At 37.7% G+C, this 23,648-nt stretch overlaps 1 protein-coding gene across 20 annotated transcripts in view; it reads left to right on the top strand.

Moving 5' to 3' along the window:
* Positions 1–23,648, top strand: part of COBLL1 (cordon-bleu WH2 repeat protein like 1) — a 166,045-nt gene that overhangs the window by 48,887 nt on the left and 93,510 nt on the right. Inside the window, exon 1 of one of the 20 annotated variants that reach the window (XM_070508018.1) lies at positions 21,669–21,730. The exons of the other annotated variants lie outside the window; for them this stretch is intronic. Within the exon in view, the coding sequence (XP_070364119.1) occupies positions 21,684–21,730 (47 nt within the window). The 5' untranslated portion in view covers positions 21,669–21,683. Of the gene's footprint in view, positions 1–21,668; positions 21,731–23,648 lie in introns of those variants that run through there. 20 annotated transcript variants of the gene reach the window in all.

Genomic DNA, 23,648 nt, shown 5'->3' with positions numbered 1-23,648 from the left:
CTCTTTGCATCTATTGTCTACTTCTGAGTTTTAGGCTGCCTTGAGTCCTGACTGGGATATAGTGGAGGGGAAAAGTGGTTAGCTCACTGCCAATTCAGTGGTACTTTGAATGCTGATCTTCTCCAATCCACCTGCTCTAATTTACTTTCAGAGTCCTCAAATTAACACTTCATGCATTCTGTCTGAATTTTAGAGCTGTATTCTGCTGAAGAGACAGGGTAGGGTGTGCTTAACTCATGTTTCCTGAAACTAGAACTAAGACCAATCTCTTTTGCAGTGACTGAAATTAAGTATCATTAATCACATCTCAGATTTTGTTTGCTGTCAGCAGACAATCCCCCTCTGTGTTGAGATCTGGTAACATTTCTTCCTTGTCTACTCCCTTTCAAGAAAGTTACCGAATAACTCTTTGCCCAACTCTGAATACCCAACTCCTATTCATAGTTGTAAAGTATCTATTCGGGGAAAATAAAAATTTTTGGTTTGCATAATTGTAATTGAGTATGTGATGTCAGAGTAACATATTTGTGACAATTTTCCTTAAAGAAGAGAAATCATGGTAGTATCTGAAAAATTATATTTGAGTTATTTAAGACTGCTTCTGCTGGCAGCCTTGGCAAATATAAGAGAGGATTGGAGGATTGATATTTTGAAAACAAACTTGTCTGTATGAAGCAAATTATGTGGAAATTTGATGTTACTCATTTAAAAAAAATTTGTATAAATGATGAGATGTAGAGGCAGATATTCTAAAGAAGGGAGAAACTTTCTTAATTTGCATAAGAATCTCAGATTTTATTTATTTTTTATTCACTACTGTAAAAACTGCTCATTTATCTAGCCAGGAATTTTGCATTGACAATTTCTGTGTTGAAATTAGGCCAGATAGAGACACTTTCTTTGAAACTTGTTGTTCACTTTTGTGTTTAAGGTTTGCTTTAGGTATGCTAAGCACAAGCCAGTATAACCGTGGATTTCTGACTTCATCTCCAGTAACAACTGATCCTTTCAATGTAAATTTTGATAATACTGTAGCTCAGCATAATCATTTAAGGGTAGAGTTATATAGTTTCAGTTTCAATCTGGTTTTACCTCAAACTGAAAATACTTGTAGCATGTTCTTGCATGTGGAAAAAGAAAGCAAAGTTCAATTCTGTCGTAGGACAAGAAAGTACTCACGTGCTTTTTCAAAAGTGGGTAGAGTGGTCTATATTCTTTCTTGCTTTCTTGGAGGAAAAGTGTACCATAGTCCAAAAAAATATAATCAGAACTTCTTGAAAAGACTGACAAAATATTTGCTATGTCTCATTTTGAAGGATAGGAGTCTGAAGGGAGGAATGGGTGCATGATCATGATGAAATAAGCGTAGACTTTGGGATTAGAAAGACCTGGATTTGAATCTAAACTCTGTCACTAAAATGATGGATATGTTGCTTAATAACCGAGGTTCTTCTCTTAGGTACGCTTGATTTACCTACTTAATTCATACACGTATTCTATGAAATTCAAGAACATTTGTAAAGGGACCCAAACCTGTGCCTGCCACGTGGTGATATACTTATTAAGAAATAGTGCCTTTCAAGGGAAAACAGGATTGAAACAAAAAAACAGCTCACTAATTGGGAAAAAATATTTACAAGCCACTTATCCGACAAAGGGTTAATCTCCATAATATACAAAGAACTCACACTGCTTAACAACAAAAAAACAAACAACCCGATCAAAAAATGGGCAGAGGACATGAACAGACATTTCTCAAAAGGAGATATGAATATGGCCAATAGACACATGAAAAGATGTTCATCATCGCTAATCATCAGGGAAATACAAATCAAAACTACACTAAGATATCACCTTACCCCCGTTAGATTGGCAAAAACATCCAAAACCAAGAACGACAAATGTTGGAGAGGTTGTGGAGAAAAAGGAACCCTCATACACTGTTGGTGGGAATGCAAACTGGTACAGCCACTATGGAAAACAGTATGGAGATTTCTCAAAAAGTTAAAATTAGAAATACCCTATGACCCAGCCATCCCATTACTGGGTATCTATCCTAAGAACCTGATATCAGATATCTCAAGAGTCCATTGCACCCCTATGTTCATAGCAGCATTGTTTACAATAGCCAAGACGTGGAACCAGCCTACATGCCCAGAAACTGATGATTGGATAAAGAAGATGTGGTATATATACACAATGGAATACTACACAGCCATAAAAAAAGACAAAATTGGCCCATTCACAACAACATGGATGGACCTAGAGGGTATTATGTTAAGCGAAATAAGCCAGTCAGAGAAAGACGAACTCTATATGACTCCACTCATAGGTGGAAATTAGTATATTGATAAGGAGATCTGATCGGTGGTTACCAGGGAAAAGGGGGGGTGGGGGGAGGTCACAGAGGGGGAAGTGGTGTACCCACAACATGACTAACAAAAATGTACAACTGAAATCTCACAAGGTTGTAATCTATCATAACATTAATAAAAAAAAAAAAGAAATAGTGCCTTTATTGTACATCAGCTAGAGCAAAAGAGTAGGTAGTTTAATAGCTCAGAGCTTTCTGAAAGATCACTTGCTAATATTCAACCTTGATGAATAGCAAGGAAAATGTTTAGCTTATTTAATAGGGTGCCTAGTTTTTGACCAGAGTACCCTATTTTGCTTACATTCCCTAAAACTGAGACACAGGGGAGTCGTGGGTTTAGAGTAAGGTTCAGGCAGGATACTCTCCTTGTGTCTGTGGTTAGCAGGCTCTTTTTTTCCATCTTTTAACTTTTCTCTTTTGTGACTACATGAATGCCATCTCACAAACACAAATGTTCTAGGCCCCATCTCATCTGTATCACATGATGGTGTCATTAAAGACCCGTAGTGGTTTTATTTAGACATTTTAGTCTTTAAGGTGAGCTTGTGAAGATATTAGACTGATAAGAAGGAGCAGAATAAAAAGTAATAGGCCAAGGGGTGATTATATGAATTTCTCACTTGCATGTGCCTGAGAAAACAGACCATATTATTTGGCATCTCTAGCTGTTTAGTCCAAAGAGGAGATAGAAAACACATGGGAAATGTAATATAAAGAATTATTAACTGCGATAAAAAAGTAACTGTAATATATAAGGAAACACTAGGGTACCCTAGGACTGAGGGAGAGTCACCAAGGAACAACACTCGCAAAGGGTTCAGACCTCCTTGGAGGAGGTGTGGTTCAGCCTGTCGGAGGGCAGAGAAACTTGCTAGTTTTGTCAGGCTGGGGCTGGTGTTGAGTTGTTGGGCAAGTAGTCCACCCTCTGCAGTGCAGGTGGGAGCAGGTGTTCACGTGTAGTGGGAGTCTGAGTGCTGGCAGAGGCAGAAGTCCTTCCCATTGCATGGGATGGCTGGGATGGGAAGGGTGGGGGTGATGAAGGTTTGTGTGTGGGGGAGGGGGGGGCTTTGTAGAAGCAGCTGCTGCCCCGAGTGTGACCTTCCAGGCCACAGGTGACTTTGTGCATGCCGCAAGGGGTCCCGCCAAGAGAGTACAGACACCAATACAGGCAAGAGCCTTCAGAGCGTTCTGTGTGTGTAGAAGCTCTGGTTTCTATGACAAGAGGGCCTCCGAAAGGTTATTTCCAGGAGGAGGCTGCAAGATCTCAGGGGAATGGTGTTTTATGGCTGTGGCTGGGGCTTGGTTCTACCAGGTGTCTTGACCCGTATGCTCCCAACCCCTCAGCCCAGGCTGGAAATTCCAGGAAGCCCCTTCCTCTGCCGTGTCCCTCCAGTGCCCTGTATACAAAAGCTTAGCATCATGCCTACCTTAAAGGAGAGATGCTTAAAGGCATTCCATGGTTTATTGATCGCAGGACCTGCGTTGCAGGGTACATTTGGAACTGAGAGCCGGTAAATTGATAACTCACACAGCATTTTTCATTTTGGAAAGGGAGTGGTTATGCCAGCATATTGAATCTGTAGACTATGCAAAATGTTAACTTGATACTCATTTTGCCTTGCATACAATTTCCTGTCTTCTGAAGGAATGATTTAGAAAACTGAGAACTTAAATCATACGAAAGGTACATGAAAGACTTGCTGAACTTTGATCCTAACATCCCTTGAATCTTCTGGAATGTCTTTAGGTTTGCAGCAGCTGGTCTCAAGTTACTGATGATCATCTTGGTGGCAGAGGGTGTTTGGGGTTTCTAGTTTATGGGAGAGAAGCTTCAGGTCCATCTCTCCCTGTCTGTTACCTGTTATCATCCCCTCTCCAACCTTGCCTGGCAGAATTATCCAGCAGAGACCCAACATTGCCTGTTTTGGTACTGCCTACACAGAAAGGACTTTTAGTTACATTGACATTTTATCTGTAACTGATGACATCAACAAGATTCCTAGAAGTAATGCCTCATTTTCTTCTAGCCTTGTGAATAGCATTGACTTTTAGAAGATTTATGGGCAATATTAGATGTGAAATGATTTCAATTAATTTTTTTCCATCAGGCAAGTTTATTACTAAATCCTTTCCCTTCTTTTTGGAAGGCCCGCAACTCCATCTGTCATCATACACCATAAAATTTTATAACAGATTGGTTGCCTGGACGGAAACTCAATCTCTTTTTAAGGTTTTTATTAATTGTAATAAATTTATATTAATATTACTTTATTATAAATAGCATATATTCATTGTAGAAAGTTAGAGGATATTAATAAGCAAAAGTAAGAGAAAACAACATTCTCTTATCTAGGGATTATCTTATTTATACTTCAGTGTGTAGAATTCTAGATCCATTTATTTCCACATAATTTATTTTTACAAGATGGAATGCTATTTTTGTCATGTTGATTTATCAACCGCTTTTTTCTGATAATACTCTTCACCTTTCTATGTCAATACATTTTCATCTTTTGTAATACCCAGCTCATTCTCACTTTGGCTCAATTGCCCCTAAAACATTTACAAATACTTTATTCTAATTAGGATCTAATCTGGGACATTGCTTTACAGGTATGTACTGTAAACTTCTTCAAGTAATGACACTTACCTTTTGAAGAGACCAGGCAAGTTGCCCTATAAAATATTGCACTTTCTGGATTTTTCTGTTGCTTCCCTATGGTGGTGGTAGTAGCTTGTTCTTAAATCCTTGAATATGGAAAAGTTGGATGTAGGCAACATAGACTCAAGTTAAATGATTTTTGGCTAGAATATATTGTAGGTTTGTCATTTTTTACAGCACGTTACATCAGGAGGCACAGTATCCAGAGGAGCCACCATTCATGTGGCACACTCTTTAGACCCCAATATCAGAGCTGCTTTCTAAGTCTGCCAAGCTTTTATTTCTTGTATTTGGCCTTACTACATATTGAAGATCATAATTTTTCAACCTTATAAGAAAGTTATACATTTCCTTTAAACATTTTTTTTAGTGTCTCCAGTGAAACTTTGAAATTTTTTTTCAAATATACATTTTAAGGTTGTCAATAAACTATTGCTTATCGGATGCTTTCTCTAACGTTAAGCATGTATTGTTTTAGACTTCATCATGTGGGATCTTTGATCTGAAGAAAATAGTAAAGCATCTTAGATATTTTAGATGTATATTCTGTAGGATTTTTTAAAAAGAAATAGTATGGCAATTTAAAGCCTGTAAGGGGCTATGATGAAGATGTTGCATACAATCCTGGAGAGAATTAATTTAACTGGGAGGTGACTTATTTGTCAGTCTATCTACTCCCGGGGCAAGAAAGGTTTAAAATATATTTGAAATGATAAGTTTAATAAAGTATAATGAATAAATGGAAATAATGAGTAGTAATGCCATGAAAAAAAAATTTGTGGCATTTAATTCATTTTCTAAACCTTGAGGAAATTGCGTATTTTTATCAAAAGTAAAAGGTATCATTTTTCCATTGCAATTTTTGTCTCTCGGTCTCTGTCTCTCTCTCTATATATATTTACACACAAAAAAAAATGCGTAATATTCCTCTTTTGTTGAAGAATTTTCAGTTTATATCTTTTTAGACTTGTGAGTGCTTCAAAATACCGTGTTGCCTTTCAAAAACATTTTAAAGGATCTTCTTTTAGAATGTTGTTAAAAAGAACTAACTTTAAAAGAAACATCTAGGGTAGTTTCCCTTTCAAAATAAACATATTTGATTACTTGATATGTGGAAGCAACTTTTCCCTAGCTGTGAAGATGAGAAGAGTCCTAGAAGGAAATGGGCCTAGTGAAGACTGGTAAATGTGATAACTATTTCTCACAATTCCCTTTTGTTTGTATTGGCTCTCACTGTTGGCATTGATTTAGAAGGCTTAGAAAGTCATAGTCTTTGCTTTTCCTAACAATACTAGGCCTTAAACACTAGTACTTATTGGGTGGGGAAAGGATTTGTGAGTTTAACAATGTCTTTTGCTCTTATATATAAATAGTATTGACTTAATAAGAAAACAGTAGAGCAACCCAGGGCAAGGAGTGTAGGGAGGGGTAGTGGGAGGGTGTCCACGTCTTTGAACCGTCAGCTTTTGTGGAGGAGAATGAAATTTCCTTGTGATTCCTGGGGAGTTAAGAACCTGTGCCGTGTATGTCCTGAGCCCCAGTTAGTCCTGTTCTTTCTTCTCCTTTCTGCGCTCACTGTATCATTCATGAGCTTGCACCTGACTGAGCAGTGGAATTTGCTGGGCCATCACTGTGCCTAGTAAAGGGTCACTGAAATGTCAGAATTCTAAATATGGCATTGTATAATTCTTCAGGGTGTGTCTGCATTTGCCCTCATCTGATTTTTGATTTTTGTCTTCGTACCTGCCTCACCTTATGCACCTCCCCCAAATGACCTGAAATGAACTTTTGTTTGTATACTTCTGAAGATTCTTACCAGAACCTCCACCAGGTATAAGGTACCTCTCAAACATAAGGGCATTCTTTCTATCCCTCATATGGAGCATTTAGACAAGCACAGTTTTCTTTTATCTTACATCTGTGCAATGATTTATGGTATACAGAACTTAAGCCTTACAATGACGCTGTAAGAATAGGCACAGCTATGACAGGATACAGATGGGAAGGCTGTGCCTAAGCTTCCACCCCTTCAGCTTTGAGGTTTGGGTTTTTCCTTTCAAAGAGACGGGCACATTAAAAAGGCAATTTTTTTGCTTGACACAGAGAGTTCTGCTGTTTCTTCCTTCAAATTCATTCTTCCTCTTCTGAGTCTGTATGACCTTGTGCTTGTAAATAGTAAACCATATCATTTGAGGGGGAGAAGTTCTAATTATGATTAAATAATTAAGTAACTTACGTAAAAGCTGTTTTAACCGTCGGCAAAACTGCCCATAATATGAATTTGGAGACATACACATACACAAATCTCTAATCTGTAATTGAAAACTGCTTTTTGTCAATGACCCTAATAATATTCATACTTTGTAACAGCTTACTAAGGAAAATATTTATGGTTTTACTAGTTTTCTAGATAAACAAAGTGATATTAATCCAAGCCTGCTATAAAATAGACACTTATGCTTGGTTTTGATTTGTTGAATGGTTCTTCATACAAATGTCTTTCTTACTGTATGACATACTAGGGGGATTTTTTTGTTTTTTGCATTTCATTTCTGGTCACATGTAGACCCATTAATAATGGAAGGGGATTTCACATAGCTTATCACATGAAAGCTATAAAAACAAAAGTCTTTCAGTGCAACATGTTTCCAGGTCACTAGTGATTTCAGTCATAAGGATCAGGGCAAAAACGTAGGTGCGTTAGGGCAAAACCTTATCACAACAGTATCTCATTTGTTTTTCCTCTAGTATTTTCCAGTACTTAAAATATATGTCAAAATTACATGTGAAAATACTTGAAATTAAGTTTTAACTAAAATATATCACATTTGTCAAAAAGTTCAGTTTTGGTCGTGCTGGAAATCTGAGATGGTATGAAGTCCCTTCTTTTTAATTTCTTTTAAAGAGAAGACTGCAACCTTTCTTTAAAAGTAGTGTTTTATTCCAGCTGAAAAAAATGTTCCATTTATTTCTACAATTTAAATACTGTAGAAGTCTCGTCAGAAGGAATAAATTGAGTGTTTCAGAGAGATTAGTTGTATTTAACTAGGAGATGGGTCTGGGTCCTGAGGGTAAGTTTAAGAGTTGCTGCCCTTGGTGGGCAGCTCTAGGGGTTTATTATCTCAGGACTGCCTTTTGGAAGAAAGAAGCAGATGAGCTTGGTGATTCTTTTCTCCCCCAGGCTAAATAGTGATCCCTGAGTGGAAATTTAGTGGAGCTTTGTGGTAAGAACATTTATGGGTGGGAGCTGTAGGGTGTGTCTTCCAATGGAATGTCCACTCCAAGGATTCCAGGATCTAACAGGACTGGAAGGGGATTAACCCTGGGATGGAGCAGCAGTCAGTCACTTAATCTTCCTAAATATTGAGTTTAGGGCAGGAGTTTCTGAGGGAGAAGATCTCCAGCGAGAAAGAGTATATGCTCAAAAGTATTCTCTCTACATACGAAACATTAGTAAAAACTTGATGTTTCAAAAATTTAAATATTCTAGAAATCTCTTTGAACCAAAAACTTTTAAGTGACTTGAAAAGGGAATTTTTTTTTCCCCTCATGACATCTCATGCTTGTTAAGGCACTTTATATATGTGGTTTTAATACAAACACTATGTGACTGGCACTGTTCAATTTGAAAGTTGAGGAAATTGAGGCTTACTTCTGTAAATTAAATAACTTGCCCGAAGTTACTTAGTGAGTAATGGAGTCTGAATTTGACCCTAGGTCTTTCCAACTTGGATTATGTTTCCTAATCTTGACCCTATTGTCAAAAGCTGACCATTTCCAGTTATGAGATAACCCAGAGGCTAACTCTGTTCTTTCAGGAGCCACTGGGAATTGGTTTGGGAAGTGTATTTACTCCTTACTTAAAATAGCATCTCTTATTGTGTTTATCAAAGGAGGATTTGGATTACAAAATAAAAGGAGCACTTACCTGATTCTTTTTGATATCTTAATATACATATATTATTGTCAGTTCTTAGTTTTAGAACTTAAAAACTACCAGTTTTAAACAGAAAAGAATTTAGTACAGAGAATAATACTTATAAGAGTGTTGGCAGTTTGAGGCTGCTGGACCTAGGCTAGGCCTTTGGGTGTGGTAGCGCCATTTATCTGGGCTGCCAGAGGCACTGCTGCCTCTCTACCCTCCGGAAGGTGGAGAAGCTGCCCTGGAGCTTAGATGTGACCCAGGAATCTCGTAGACTTCATTGCAAATGGTCACTCCGAAGCCACCCTGTGCAAGTTGGATTCATCTCAGCAAAAAAATGAGTGTCTCATGCTTTGCTTTTTTACACCCATGAAATTAGGGACTGGACAGTGGAGTGCTCCTGCCACAAAACCCAGTGTCTTCGTGACCTTGCTTAGCTTGCTTTCTCCTTCCTAATCTCATGCCTGTGAATCTAAACCCCTAGTTGCAAGAGAGCCTGGAAAAAGAAATGTTTAGGGTTTTGGCCTCTGTCATACAGGAGGGCACACAGGAGGGAAGTTGGTACAGAGGCTGAGCGCCAGTCCACTCTATCCACCACACTGTGAAAAAAATCACCACAATGGATGAGACTTTGCTTTATTTTCCATGGTCACATTTCCTGACTTTCTTCACCTCCAGCCCTCACTAAAATGTCACCTTTGGCCTTTCTGGTCAGGGGTCCTGTGGAAGATTTTTTGACTTTTCCTTTCTAATGTTTTGAGTGTGTAGATATATAGGTGACAAGAATTTTTTTTTTTTAAACCAGAGATATTCTCAGTGAATAAATACTTTAAATATTTGATTAATATATGCAGTTATACTTATTTTTTTTTAATTTTGAGAAGTTGGATATTATAGCAAGTGGAGCAAGGGATGCTAGAGCTAAGCTCTAGCACTTAATCCCAAAATACCAGAAAAAAACTAGTTAGTGGCTATAACTCTAGAAGAGTGTTCTAAATCTGTTATATCTTTGGGGGAGTATTCTGCAGGGTACTTTTTCAGAGGTAAGCTGCAGAGAATCAAGTGTGTATATACAGTATAAACTTATACATATATATTTATATATTTTTTTTTCTGAATGAAAAGTAATTTAGATGTGGATTTTTCTGGAGATTTCTGATGGGAGTTGTCCTTTGGAGAACACCTTATGAAGAGGATGGTTCAGGTGATGCAGAAGTGTAGAAAAGAAGGAAGTTATTTCTAAGCTAGAATTATGTCTTTTGGTGTTTTTAGGTCAGGTGCCTAAAACTGTCAGAGGTTGAATTGGTTTCTAGAGAGAAGTAGAGTGTCCCCCACAGCACTTTCCCTCAATGATCGGTGCTGTGTTATGTAAACCATGTTTTCTGAGTTTCTTGTGTAGTCTTTCCATTTTCTTTCTTTACTTATCCTCTTAAAAGCTTTTATATTTGATGAGCAAATATATGATTACCACTTTATAAGTTAAGAGAAAAAATTGAATAAGGAATCTTTGGTCATGTTTAATTATAAAGAGTATTTGTATTTCATATTTTTATCTTGATATCTATATTTTTATCTCCTTAATCTGTTTCCTTTCAATGCATTTGAGTATGAGGAGAAAAAAAAACAACTGATAAGCTAAAAAAACCAGCTGTCTATTTTGGAAGTCTTCACAGTGATGTAATCAGCCCAATATGTGTAAAACATCCATCAACTTAAGGGCAGGAAAATAAGTAGTAATCTTAGCTGAGAATTATCCAGTTGCACTCAATTATTACTTATTTTTGAAAATGTTCTATAAAAGGGGTAATTGCAGACAGAATATCTGCAATTACAATCTAGATTTTGATAGGAGAAATAGGCTTGCTGATTATAGGTTTTCAGGTAGATATTTAAGTAGTAATTAAATTAATCTTATATTCTCACCTATTCTGAAATCTGAATAGAAATAATACAATGCTAAAAATACAGACTTTTGAGAATTAATGGATTAGCTACGTGTTCAGCTGTCCCCTCTGAACCTCTACTGTATGACAAACACAACTTCAACTTCCACCTCCCTCTGTTCCTTGCATTATTCTTGTTCTTCGAGAACATTGCATTTCCTTTGGAAGATATTCATTCTCCTGAGCACAGAGATAGTATTAGTACTGGCTTTTCCCTATGCCTTGTCTTTACTTCATATTATTCTACACTCCTTTTAAGACAAGACGTAAACAATCAAGAAGTCTCTGTACCTTGGAGATGGATGACATCTGGCCCAACACTCTTGATCACCTTCAGAGCTGCCCTTCCAGTTTTTCCTCATTCTCCTCTGACCATCATGATCTCCATTAAGATGGGATATTTGACTCGTTCACTACCCTATCTTAATGTTTTGGTTGTTGTTTAAAAAAGACAAAAAAACTTCTTTTATACCTCTGCAAACCATCTCCCTTGATACTAACTGGAATTAGCATACTTCTGAAATGGTAAATTCAGAAATTCTACTCACTCAACAAATTCTTATCTGCCCTTTCCTACTAAACCTATTCTATTGCTCTTTACCTCTCTTGAACATTTTTTATTTTTCGAGTTATCTCGCTTCTCATGCATTTATTTCTCTCTTCTATCTAAACTCCAGGGTCAGTCATTTTAATTCCCTTCAATAGTTGGCTCAATTTCAAGCTTTCTCTTCTCCCTGGACAAAGTTTTGCTCAACATGCCTCTGACCATAAAACTGAATCAGTCTAAACTGTAGTATCTCCCATTTCAGTTCTTCAGCTGCTGGATGCTATTGGAGAAAGAAAGTGGGTCTGGATAACCTGGTGGCAGATTCTTTGCATGTATCTCATGTAATTTTCATAACCTCCCTGGAAGCTATTGCTATCACTTTTTTTTTTTCAGATTTAAAAAAAAGAGAAGGTACTGCAAAGTTGGGTTTGAACCCAGGCCTTCTGATGCAAGACAGCACAATGGATGCAGTGTTCCAAATGCCACATCTGCATATCAATCTTTCTTGGAGAAGAAAGTCTCACTTCCCCTCATTGTCAAAAAGACTCCCGGGCTTCACTCTGGACCGGCTTTAAGCCAGTCTCCATAGCAATTCCTATGCCAGAGTCATGCCAGCCTCTAATTGGTTTGCTCTTGAGTTATTGCTAATCACAGTAATAAGGTTGTGAGATTTTGCTACTTCTTTTAGGCAAATTAGGGCCCACTTATGTGGCTAGTTTATGTGAATCCATCCAAACTAGTCACCAGGACTGCTAAACTGTGCAAGAAGTATGAAATGGGTGCTGGGGAAGCAACTGACAAGAGTCTGTTCCAGTGGCTGATATTTTTACTCACTATAAAGAAAGGGCTTCTCACATTCTCAAATTCTAATAGTTTATTTCACGTTTGTTTACAGAAATTTAGAAAATTTATTTAAATCATGAGAGAAGACAGTCTGAAATCAATAATGGAACAATTTTGCAGGGTTTACTTTCTTCAGAAGTCCCATATGAGAGTAGGGAAAGTGTTATAGTAATTCCAACTTGGGCTTCTATGAGTCCTACAAGCTGGACGATCTAGAATGCAGAGTAAGTGAGATTGTAGGTGAAAGCATAGCTCAGGTGATTTGCAAATAGTCTACATGGATGGCAACTAAATGAGGCGAGGGTATTTATTTTAGGAGTCAAGTACACAGAGCAGGGATACAGGAGTGGAAAAGATATAAGCAGTTATAATCGGAATGGGGTATTAAAGTTTGATATTTCTGATGTGGCAGTATTTCAGGCAATGACAGGGTCCTGTGGTGATGGGCTACAGGTGTGAAGAGGCCAGTGAACTAGGTAGGATGTTGAATGAACCATCAATATGGGCACTGAAATTTATAGAGTAGTGACAGCAATAGGCAGGGTAAGTGCACTACGAGCCAGATGTAAAATTCCTCAATGTTTGTAAAAGGCAGTGTGGAGTTAAGTGATTAACATGGATAAGGTGGCAGTGCACCTAGATGGCAAGCCTCTTGGAGGAAGAGGAGTGGTTGTTAGTGAACTAGAGTAATACATTAGCATGGAAGGTGCAGGAGGGATTCAGGAAATGCTGACTCTGCTGACTCTGCTCCCTTTCCCCGGTCTTCAGAGGCAAGGGGAAGATGAACAGACTCCATTTGAGAAGTTTATGATGGAGATGGCATAATTGAGGAGAAGACAACATACATTAAGGCAAGGAAGTAGAAGGAATCTTTGTAGAAAATGTTAAGAATGGTGTACCAAGCTTCTTGGGAATTAGGTAGCAGTTCAAGAAGTATGATAGAAAAGGGTATAGGTCAGGTTTGGTGAGAAAGAACCTGGAAAAATGACACTTAAGCTACTCGAGGCAGTGATTAGGAATTGTGGGCCTGAGAAGCATGGAGTTGCAAAATAAAGGCTCTTCATTCAGGCTCTCTCTGGTGTGATTTGAGACTATTTTTTTTCTTTTAGTCTTATCATTGGCTATTGCTTGAGCCACTCCTCCTAGACTACCCCATGAACTGAGCTGCTCGCTATTCTCCAAGCCCCATTTATGCCTGCCTCTGCTTATACATCCAGTTTTCCAGAAATGTCTCTCTTAGTCCATCTCACCATCTATAATCCACCTCCCATGAGACTGTGTCAACCCCCACCACCTCCAGGATGGTTTCTTCATACTTCTGCCCAGATATATCCTCTGTTTTATTTGGCATGACTTTGAAGATGTTTTGCACCCATGTTATTTTATGTCTGTTTATGGCCAGACGGTACTTTTCCTATACTATCCAGCGTGGTGCCTTGCCCTTTGTGTGTGTAAAATACCTTTGTGAATAGGGCAGTCAAAAGGGACTCCAAGTGCAGTGTAGGGAGAGCCCTCCAGATGAGTGGAGTTTTGATCCATGTGTTAAAATATTCCTGATTTCATTTCTCCATGCAGCAGGGTCAACTTTCTAACTAGAATTATTTTTATGCTTAGAAAAACTGTAAATTGAACTTAAGACATTTTATTAGTCTAAAAAGTTAGATTTACTATCCTTTTTTAATGTCACTGCTTTATTTCAGTCCCTTTATCACCTTTAGCTGCCTGTTTTATACCTGTCTGGTATAAAAATCCCCGCCTTTTGGGAGGGTTTGGGGATTTCCTCTAGCTATTTTTTAATCAAAGCAGGTCTTAGCTGTAGCCCATGTATCAGCTTCCTATTTTCTTCTGGAGAATATGTCTCAGATGTTGTTTTTCCTTTCTTGTTCTCAAACATCCTTGAAAATCCCTAGCAAGTGGAATGCATAGTTAAATAATGACTGGAATATCTGTATAAGGTTTATTTTTGCTACCATAGCAACTACCAGCAGTTACATTGTCTCTCGCTTTTGGAGCTCCTAGCTCACATGAAAATGTTCTGGGTAACTTCCTATGTTAAACCTTACTGGAAGTTGTGGCTCTCTCCTTGTTTCATCATGAAGAGCTTTACCTATTGTTTTTTTGCTTTAAAAACAAACGAACGAACAAATAAACACCCCAACTCTTTAAATCTTTGACTACTTCAGTTCATTCATGGGGTTCTCTAGAAGTATTCTTGTGAATGTCTGAATACCCTTCCTTTTATATCCATTTACACTTTATATTCATCGTTTTAAAAATCTTTTATGGCCTCTTTTAGTGCCAATGGAATTGAACAATGAAAATGTTAAATTTCCTACCTTAAGGGAATCCACAATGTAGGAAGGGAAATAGATTAATGCATAATAAGCACTGTATAGAGCTTTTGTACTCCAAATACCAGTGACTGGCCTCCTCTAAGTGCTTGGTGAACGCACAACAGGGGTCTAGAGTGTTCCACTGGGAAGAAGAGGGAGAGAGTAGGATGTCTTCTTAGAGGAATTAACATTAGAACTGCCTTGTTAGAGAGAACCAGTGCTTTGGACAATGGATATGCACACATCACCAAGGAATTCATGGAAGCAGCCTCGCAAAATAGTTATGTATGTGGATTGAGCACCTTCTGTATGCTTTAGCAGTGTAGAAGGAACTTGAGATACTAAAGAAATATGTATGAATTATTCTTTAAAGGAAAGACCTTAAAATTTAGTTAGAGATACAATCTGTAGATACAAAAATAGAGTAGTAAGACAATCTAGGGTTATAAGCATAGGAAGTGTTTATTGAGGGACTTCTGTGTACTGTACTTGTGGTGACAGTTCTCACTTCTTTGAGGATCTTAAAGTCTATTTGAGAATATAAAACATGCATATATCAAAACTTAGCATTTTAGTTACTCTATAAAATTAATATGAATGAAGTTAGAGATAAGTACTGTGAACACTGTGAAATGAGAGAGATCCCCATGAGTTGAGGAGAGAAAGGAAGGTTATAGCGATCCACTTGGATCTGCTGCTTCTCCTGCCTGGACCCTGGTCTTGCTGCCACCTCCTTATGGCCTAGCTCAGCGCCTGTAAAGAGAGTGTGACAGTATCCACTCCCATCAGTAGTGTTTGATGGTTTTAACTTCATTTTTACCTCTTGCTCACACTATTAAAATGTCTGATGCCATTATCTCTCAATCTTGGATGTGCTTGGAATGTCTGGGTTGGAGGAGGAGATTTCAGTTTTGGTTCTGGCCAGCCCAGCTAGGACATGTGTTTCTGATGCTCCCGATTGACTGGATGGCCTTTGTCAGGGCCGCAGCCCATAACCTGAGAGGCATGCATCTTGCCTTTTTGAAAGACCTGTGGGATTTTGGCATTTATTGTTGGATTATTGCTGTGGAAGCCCAAAAATACATAGTTATCATAATCACATACTGAAGGCTTAATTGTCCCTTTACATCATATAAGAAAAAATGTTGGAAAGCTTGACAATCTACTGAACTATTGAGAACATTTTAAACATAAGCATTTTGTTTTAAATATATCTTTCCTTAGAGGAAGTTAAAATTTTCCAGGAGATAAAACTGTACCTGCAATGGATTTGCTTAGTATTTCAAACATGCTAATCCTTTAAACTTTTGTTAAACATTATTTAATATGTAATGTATTAATAGACATGTTACTTTTATATCCTAATTGCTATTATCTAAGTATAAATCTTTCATCAGAGATCTACCTGTTATATTAATAGCAGTCTTAAAATATCTGGCTGTTTTTTTTTTTTGGTAAAATACACATAAGATGAACTTTATCATTTTAACCATTTTAATGTGTACAATACAGTAGCATTTGGTACAAGTACAGTGTTGTGCAACCATCACCATTATCCATTTTCAGAACATTTTCAACATCCCAAAAGGAAACCCATACCCATTAAGCAGTCGCTCCACATCCTCCCTCCCCCATGGCCTGGTAACCACTAATCTGCTTTCTGTTTGATTTTTGATGTAAACACTGATGTCATAGCTTGCAAATTCAAGGAAATATGATAGTTTAATCTTTATTGCTCAGTTTATATGGTGGTATAATAATACTTTTCTATTCTGTTTATTAGACTAATTTTCTGTTTAGGTGAGCATTTGAAAAAACATGAACCAATGTAGAGAGGTTATTAAGGGATGAGTGGCTCTACTTTAGAAATGTTATTTAATACTAAAACATTAATAATTAATGCAGTAAACAAAACTCACAACATTAAAAATAAGTAGTAATAGAATAAAGGTCAGGCATTTTTTTTTTTACAGGGGAAGATTCGCCCTGAACTAGCATCCATGCCAATCTTCCTCTATTTTTTAGTATGTGGGCCGCCAGCACAGCGTGGCTGCTAACAGAACAGTGTAGGTCCATGCCTGGGAACTAAACCTGGCTTGACAAAGCAGAGAGCCCTGAATTTAACCACTAGGCCACTGAGGCTGGCCCTCAGGCATTTTTTTTAAGCTTTCGTAATACCGAGCATTAACTACTATAATCACACTAGCCATCAAGATTATTCACGCTTTCCTCATCTTTGGAAATCTAAAATTGTAAAACAAAAGTAAAAGGCAATGCAAAGTAAAAGTATTGTCTAAATGAAAAATATCCTGTATTACAAGGATAAAAATTCCCTTTTTTCTACTGGATAGTCTTCTCTGAGGCTAACGAAAAAACACCATTAAACAAATAATGCATGGCTTTGTTCAGTTTTTAAAATTGTATATATTGATAATTAATAATTTTATCAATTATTTAGGAAAGCATTTTTACATTTTCTCTAAAAAGCAGTAGTGAGGTTTGAATACCTTTTTATGCTTCTGATATCTGTTGAAAATAGGTCTATTTTATTGGTTTTCTCTGTGTGTATAGTTCCGTATGCTTTTTTTTTTTTTTAATATTTTGAGAACAGAGTGCTTATGTACTCAAGCTGTTGCACAGATAAGGCCTTTGAAACAAAATCAGGTTGGAAGATGTAATTTTGGAACACATTTGGAATTAAGTTTGACTTTAAGTTTAGTGGATAAGCATGCAGTTCTGGAGTCAGACTGCCTGGGTTCAAATCCTGCCCGCCCAGGTGTATGCCCTACCTCACTGACTCTCTAAATAGTTCTCATCCTTAGGTAAGAACTAGCTTTCTTGCAAATAAGCAGCAGGCCTGTTTGTGGGTTGTTGTAAGAAGGAAAGAGTGCCTGAAAAGCCCTTTACAAAGAGCCTGGTCTGCACTAGGTGCACTGTGAATGTTAGCTGCTGCTTAGGGTCGTGGTGATGCCAAAGCGTTCTTAGTCTAAAAAGTGAAACGTCAGCTCGACACTTCTACAGCTTTTTGGAGCAATTTTATTTTCAGCGCCCTTTCACTAAATTGTTCTAACCTCTCTCCCTAAGTATTCACATACTTTTTTCTTTGGACATGGGCCATTATGGTGCTGGTTTTCTCATATGGAGATGAGGCACCTAAAATATTAGAGCCTTTTTGATTAAAAAAAGAAAGTCTTATAACTTAAATCAGTACAAAGAAGATAATTCTCTGTTTCTCTATTCATTGTGATCTCTATATAAGGAGTTGAATCTTATTTTCGTGCTTTTGATTTTAAAGTAGTGAAAATTACTTTTACAATTAAAATGTAACTTTACGAAATTCACACTATTACACAGGGCAACACATTATTCACTGCTCCTGAAATTCTAAAGGGAAGTGTGTGTATTTGGAATTCTCCCAAGATGAAGGAAACACCCGGGGGAAAATATGCACATCGCAGGCAAGGTATTCTTAAAGGGTGTCTGTTCTAGTGATTGACTAAGTGGAAGAGCAAATTACTGACTGAGAATTATATGTACCCCTTGCCCAGAGACCTCACAAGGCGACAGTGTGTCTTCAGAAAATACAGCCTCTCCACTGTGTCTTTGCTTACGCTGCCTTTGGATTTCCACTGAGCCCGGCAGAGACACTGACAGCACCGCCCAGGGCAAACACCATTTGGCTTCTAAATAAGGCACAAAGCTGAAAATAACAAAAGTGGAGTGGTTGCTAAATAAATAGGAGTATTGCAACTCCTGTCCATACTTGGCAGTAATAATGTCTGTGTCTTTGTAGAGCTCATAACCCAATATCCTGGAAGCCAAGGAAAATAATATTTAGCTCTTCAGTTAATGTTGATTATTAATTATTTTACAAGGAGAGACCACAATAAAAAAGTTGATTTAGAAAAAGCCCTCATGAAAAAATCTCAGAACTTTTCCATGTGACTCACTTAGTGGCCTTAAAAAATATTTAAGTGTGTGTGTCTTTAAGTTTAAATTGACTAATAACTTATACATTTAAAATTTTTAACTGATTTACCCTTTTTTAAAGGAAGAGATTGCATAGAATTAATTCATATTCAAAAATATTTGCTACAAAGTTCTACTTAATGTTCTCTTCGGGAGCATTAGAACGCTTAATAAGTGCTAGCCATTTCTATGCTGCAGACACTGTGCTAAGGACTTTCTCCATGTAAGCATATCAGATTTCCCCAGTAAACCCCTGAGTATCCATTATTGCTACCCCATTTTACAGATGAGGATCTAAGATAGAGTGAGGATAAGTAACTTGCCTTAGATCACATAGACAGTTAATGGCAAGCTGGGAATCAGCCCAGGGGGTCGGCTCTGTCTTGCTAGACTGCCTCCTATCTAGCAAAAGTAGCACTTCGCTTGAATTGTAGGATCAAGGAGTGAGGCTGTAATTATGTCTCTAAACTACAAAAGAAATAAGAGTAATCCTATATTTTTACCTTTGAAAATATAAAAAGTGTATGAGGCAAACTTTGTTCTCGATTGGCCTCATCTCAGGCCTAAGTGCAACATGGGAAAGTTCCCGCAGATGAAGGCCTGACCCACGTTTTCAGCTTGCACATCTCTTACTCTCCGTTTAATTTTGCATCTCAGCTAGTGGCGCTCTATCACCTTAACTCTTCCTCTTTCCTCCTAGACTGAATGATTGGGACAGTGGCTGGCGGAAGCACCCTAGTCTGTGCGGACTCTGCTGCAGGAGCTGGAGGACCTTGTTGGTGGAGGGACTCTCAGGGGAGCCTCCTGCTCTGACGAGACAAGCCTGAGTGTCTGTGGGAGGCTGGGAGGCATCCTGCTGTGAAAAGACTGACAGGGTATCTCTTCTCAGAATTTAGATTCTGAGGGGACCAAGGTTTTGGGAGGACAGCCAGACAAACAAAATAAATAAAAGAAAAACAGCAGTGATAAATGCTTTGAAAAGAATTAAAATAGGGTGATGTGATAGCAACTGGTTTGCTACTTTAAACAAGATCCCTGAAAATCTTTGTGAGAAGATAACATTTAAACTGAGATCTGAGTGATGCAGAAAGCTCAAGGGGAAAAGAATTCCAGGTCTAGGGAAGAGCAGAGGCAAAGCCCTTGAGAAGGGGAGGGTTTATGGATGACAGACCTATAAGAAAGTCCATGTTGCTGGAGCATAGTGGGCTGATGAAAGGGGTGTGAGAGCCAGATGGGACCAATTTGGTTGGGTTTCATTCCCTAGGATGAGGCTTTTGGGATTCATTCTTAGAGCCATAGGAAGTCTTTGGAGGATTTAGAACAGGGAATGAATCGATAGAGTTTATATTTTAAAATGATCACCACTGAAGTTTTTGGAAGAGATCTGATTGCAGTGTGAGAGCAGAGGGAAGGAGGCTGTAATGGTGATGTAGGCGGGAGGGGATGGTGGGTTGACCTAGGATGCTTGTAATAGAAATTAAGTGTATGGATTCAGCATCTATTTTGGACTGAATGTGGGCAGTGAGGGAAAGCGCAGAATTCAGGTTAATTCTTAGATTTTTGGCTTTCATAGGCTGTGTATTGAGATGGGGAAGACTGAGAGAGGAGAGGTGAAGATTTCACTTCAGGCGTTGTCAAGTTTGAGATGCCTAATTAGACAGCCAAGAAGAGATGTAAAGAAAATGGACAATAGTACCACAGGTAGGGTGACTATGTAATTGTGCAACTTAGGACACATTTGAGAGTAAAGGTGGGGTGTGGTGGGATTGGGGTTTTAAATACTAAAGCAGGGACAACAGAGGCAAATTGGGACTCTCTTGACAAACTGGAATGCATTACGTGTAGGAGTCTGGTTCCGGGCAAAGATTTCAGGACTGGCAATATCAGATGTTTAGAGTAGTGCTAAGAAGTTAAGTGTGATAAGAACAGAGAAGAGGTCTGTTCTTCAGTATCCAGAGCAACATGAAGATCGTTGGTGATAATAAAAATATAGGACAGTCTCAGTGGGATTTCGGCTAGCAGCCAAGTGGGAGTGGACTCATGAGTGGATATGAGGTAAGGAAGTAGAGACAGAAACTGTAGACATCCTTTCAAAGAGATTTTGTTGTGGAGAGGATGTTGGTGAAAAATAGCTAGAGCTTATAAGAGACCATTGAGTCTCATCAAGCCTGCAAAGAAGTCCCAGGGGAAGTTCTTGTTTTATTTTAGGCTATAGCTGCATCAGAGTCAACATTGCTCGTGTGGGAAGAGAAATAATGCTCCTATTAGTGAAAATAATGGGACATAATTTTGGATCATAGTGTCTATTGCTGTTATTTGAATAATCTGTATTCGATTTTGAATACCCTAAAAAAATATGAATTGTTGCACAGATGAGCTTTGATTTATAAAAGCACTGACTGTAAAATCTAACCTTTCAGATTCCACTGCATTCACTTGAGGGTCATACTCCTCTGGGCTAGTAGGTGTGAGGTCGTGTAACTCACGTATTAGCTTCCATTGGCTGTATTGGGGTTTTCATGGTGGAAAATGGTGTTTCCCTTGAAGCAACTGGGAGAAGTCTTAGAGAATTTACCTGTTTCCTTCTCCTTTTTACAAAATTAAATGGCTGATCTTTTCTCTGAATTTTATTTTCACATACCCAGCTTTCTTCAAACTATCATCCTACAAGTAACGTTAAGATTTTTCTTTAATATTATACAGATGAGTTTCTTAATACTAACATCTAATGATTAACTAAATTACCTAGTGAGTGAGATGTGGCTTAAACATTTTTTAAAATATTTGTCTACGTTGAGAAATCTGCAAGCATTTAGAACTTTGTAAAGGAGACAAAAACATTCAATTCTCTGTTTTTTAAATTGCTTGATAGGGAGCTACTTTTTAAAACTACTGTGTAAAACACATTCTCTTTGGAAAAAGGACCTGTGAAAATGTTACATGATCATTCCCGGAACGATTTTGTAAGACCGATGAATTCCTTCTTTTATATATTTGCCAGAGGTAAGAAGTGCCTGGCACTTACACACATGATAAACAGTCGAGTTAGCAAGAGAACAGGGCTGTCGGTTTAGCATTCTCTAAGAGTAAATGGCCACAGGAACTGTACTGCCTCATAGAGACTTTCTGAAAGAATTGTAAGTATATACGATTTGTTAACTCAAAATAATTTAATATTTTCTACTCATCTGCTTTTAAAAAGGGTCTAATATTTTCATTTGAACTATTATTACTTTTAAACATTTTAATATGTTTGAGGACTCTTTCAGTCAAAATTTTTGTAGAAAAAGCTAAAGAACTCATGGTCTTGTGAACTGATGTTTTAGAGGGTAAATTACATAATGTATATTCTTTGACACACTAAATATATGTGCTTGTTGGAGAAGAAAAAGTAATTGAAATATAGTGCTTAATCCATTAAACTCCGTGAGTATATAAAATTCGTTGCCGCTGCTTGTTATATTCTTATTTGATATGCTTTCAAGCTTTAAGATGTGAAGTTCCTTTCAAATTATCATGAACATTTCGATGAACAATATGATAATTACAATTATCTAGGGTTTTCACTTTTACAAAATACTAATCACCATCTTTTTCATCACTTACAAGAGGCCTGTAAAGCAGACTTTGAATATTTTCTTCATTCAACGTCAATAAGTAAGTAAACTGAGATTCAGAGGTGCTAAGTTACTTAGAGAAATTCAAGCTAGAATTAAGCATTTTGATCTCTAGACTGGTCCTCTTTCCCCTGTACCATCCTGCATAGGGCCTCTCTGTATTAACACGCGTTTAGGTAGTGAGTAAAAATAGCATTTAGTCAGATTTACCTGAATTTAAAACAAAAAAATGGTAAGACAAACAACCAGTCCTTAAAACATTACTCTCAGAGCAGACCTTGCATTATGTAATATTAAGTCTGTCAGCATGAGCCGTGAGTAAGAAGGTTGCTAGTGGAAATTCTGACTTGGCTGGTACTTGATTACGTGTGACTCGGCTTCCTTAACTAACCCAAGAACATAACCTGACTCATCACTTTGCTTATAGTACTGTACTTCTTTTGTTAAAATGTGTGTGCTGAAACTTAGTTCTTTTTTTAAAGACCACACTAACTTCATCCCTAAAATAAATGCCTGGCATTATGTAATCTTAGATGAAATGTGAAAATGAGTCTTTTTGTGTATGGTAAAATTTGGGGTTAGAATATCTGTGGATAATCGAAATGCTCCCTTTAATTGAAATTCCAAATGGTTCCCATTGGAGGTTTGGTGACTTAAAAGAAATAATAAGGTGAAGAAAGATGTGAGCTAATAACATTGTCTTGTGATAGAAAGGGTTTTTTTTTTTTCTGGCTTTATTGAGATATAATTGACATATAACATTGTGTAAGTACAATATGTTGATTTGATACACATATATTGCAAAATGATGGCTACCATATCTTTAGCTAACACCTCCATTGCATCACATAATCACCTTTTTTTTTTTTTGAGGAAGATTACCCTTGAGCTAACATCTGCTGCCAATCCTCCTCTTTTTACTGAGGAAGACTGGCCTTGAGTTAACATCTGTACCCATCTTCCTCTGCTTTATATGTGGGACACCTGCCACAGCGTGGCTTGAGAAGCAGTGCGTAGGTCCACACCAGGGATCTGAAATGGCAAACCCCAGGCCGCCAAAGCAGAATGTGCAGACTTAACCAGGCTGGCCCCGACCCTTTCTTTCTTCTTCTTTTTTTTTTTTTAATGGTGATAACATTTAAGATCTACTCTGTTAGTAGCTTTTAAGTATATAGCACAGTGTTATTAACTATAATCCCCACCTGTACATTAGATCCCCAGAACTTGTTCATTTTATAACTGTGTTTGTAGTCTTTGATCAACATCTCCCACTCCTTAGCTCCTGGTAGCCACAATTCTAGCCTGTTTCTCTGAGTTTGGCTCTTTTAGATGCCACATATAGGTGATATCATACAGTATTTGTCCTTCTCTATCTGACTTATTTCATTTAGCATAATGCCCTCAAGGTCATCCGTGTTGTCACAAATGGTAGGATTTC

Source organism: Equus asinus, chromosome 4 (assembly GCF_041296235.1).
Source record: "Equus asinus isolate D_3611 breed Donkey chromosome 4, EquAss-T2T_v2, whole genome shotgun sequence".
Classification (NCBI taxonomy): Eukaryota; Metazoa; Chordata; class Mammalia; order Perissodactyla; family Equidae; genus Equus; species Equus asinus.
This window is presented reverse-complemented; position numbering and strand designations above follow the sequence as displayed.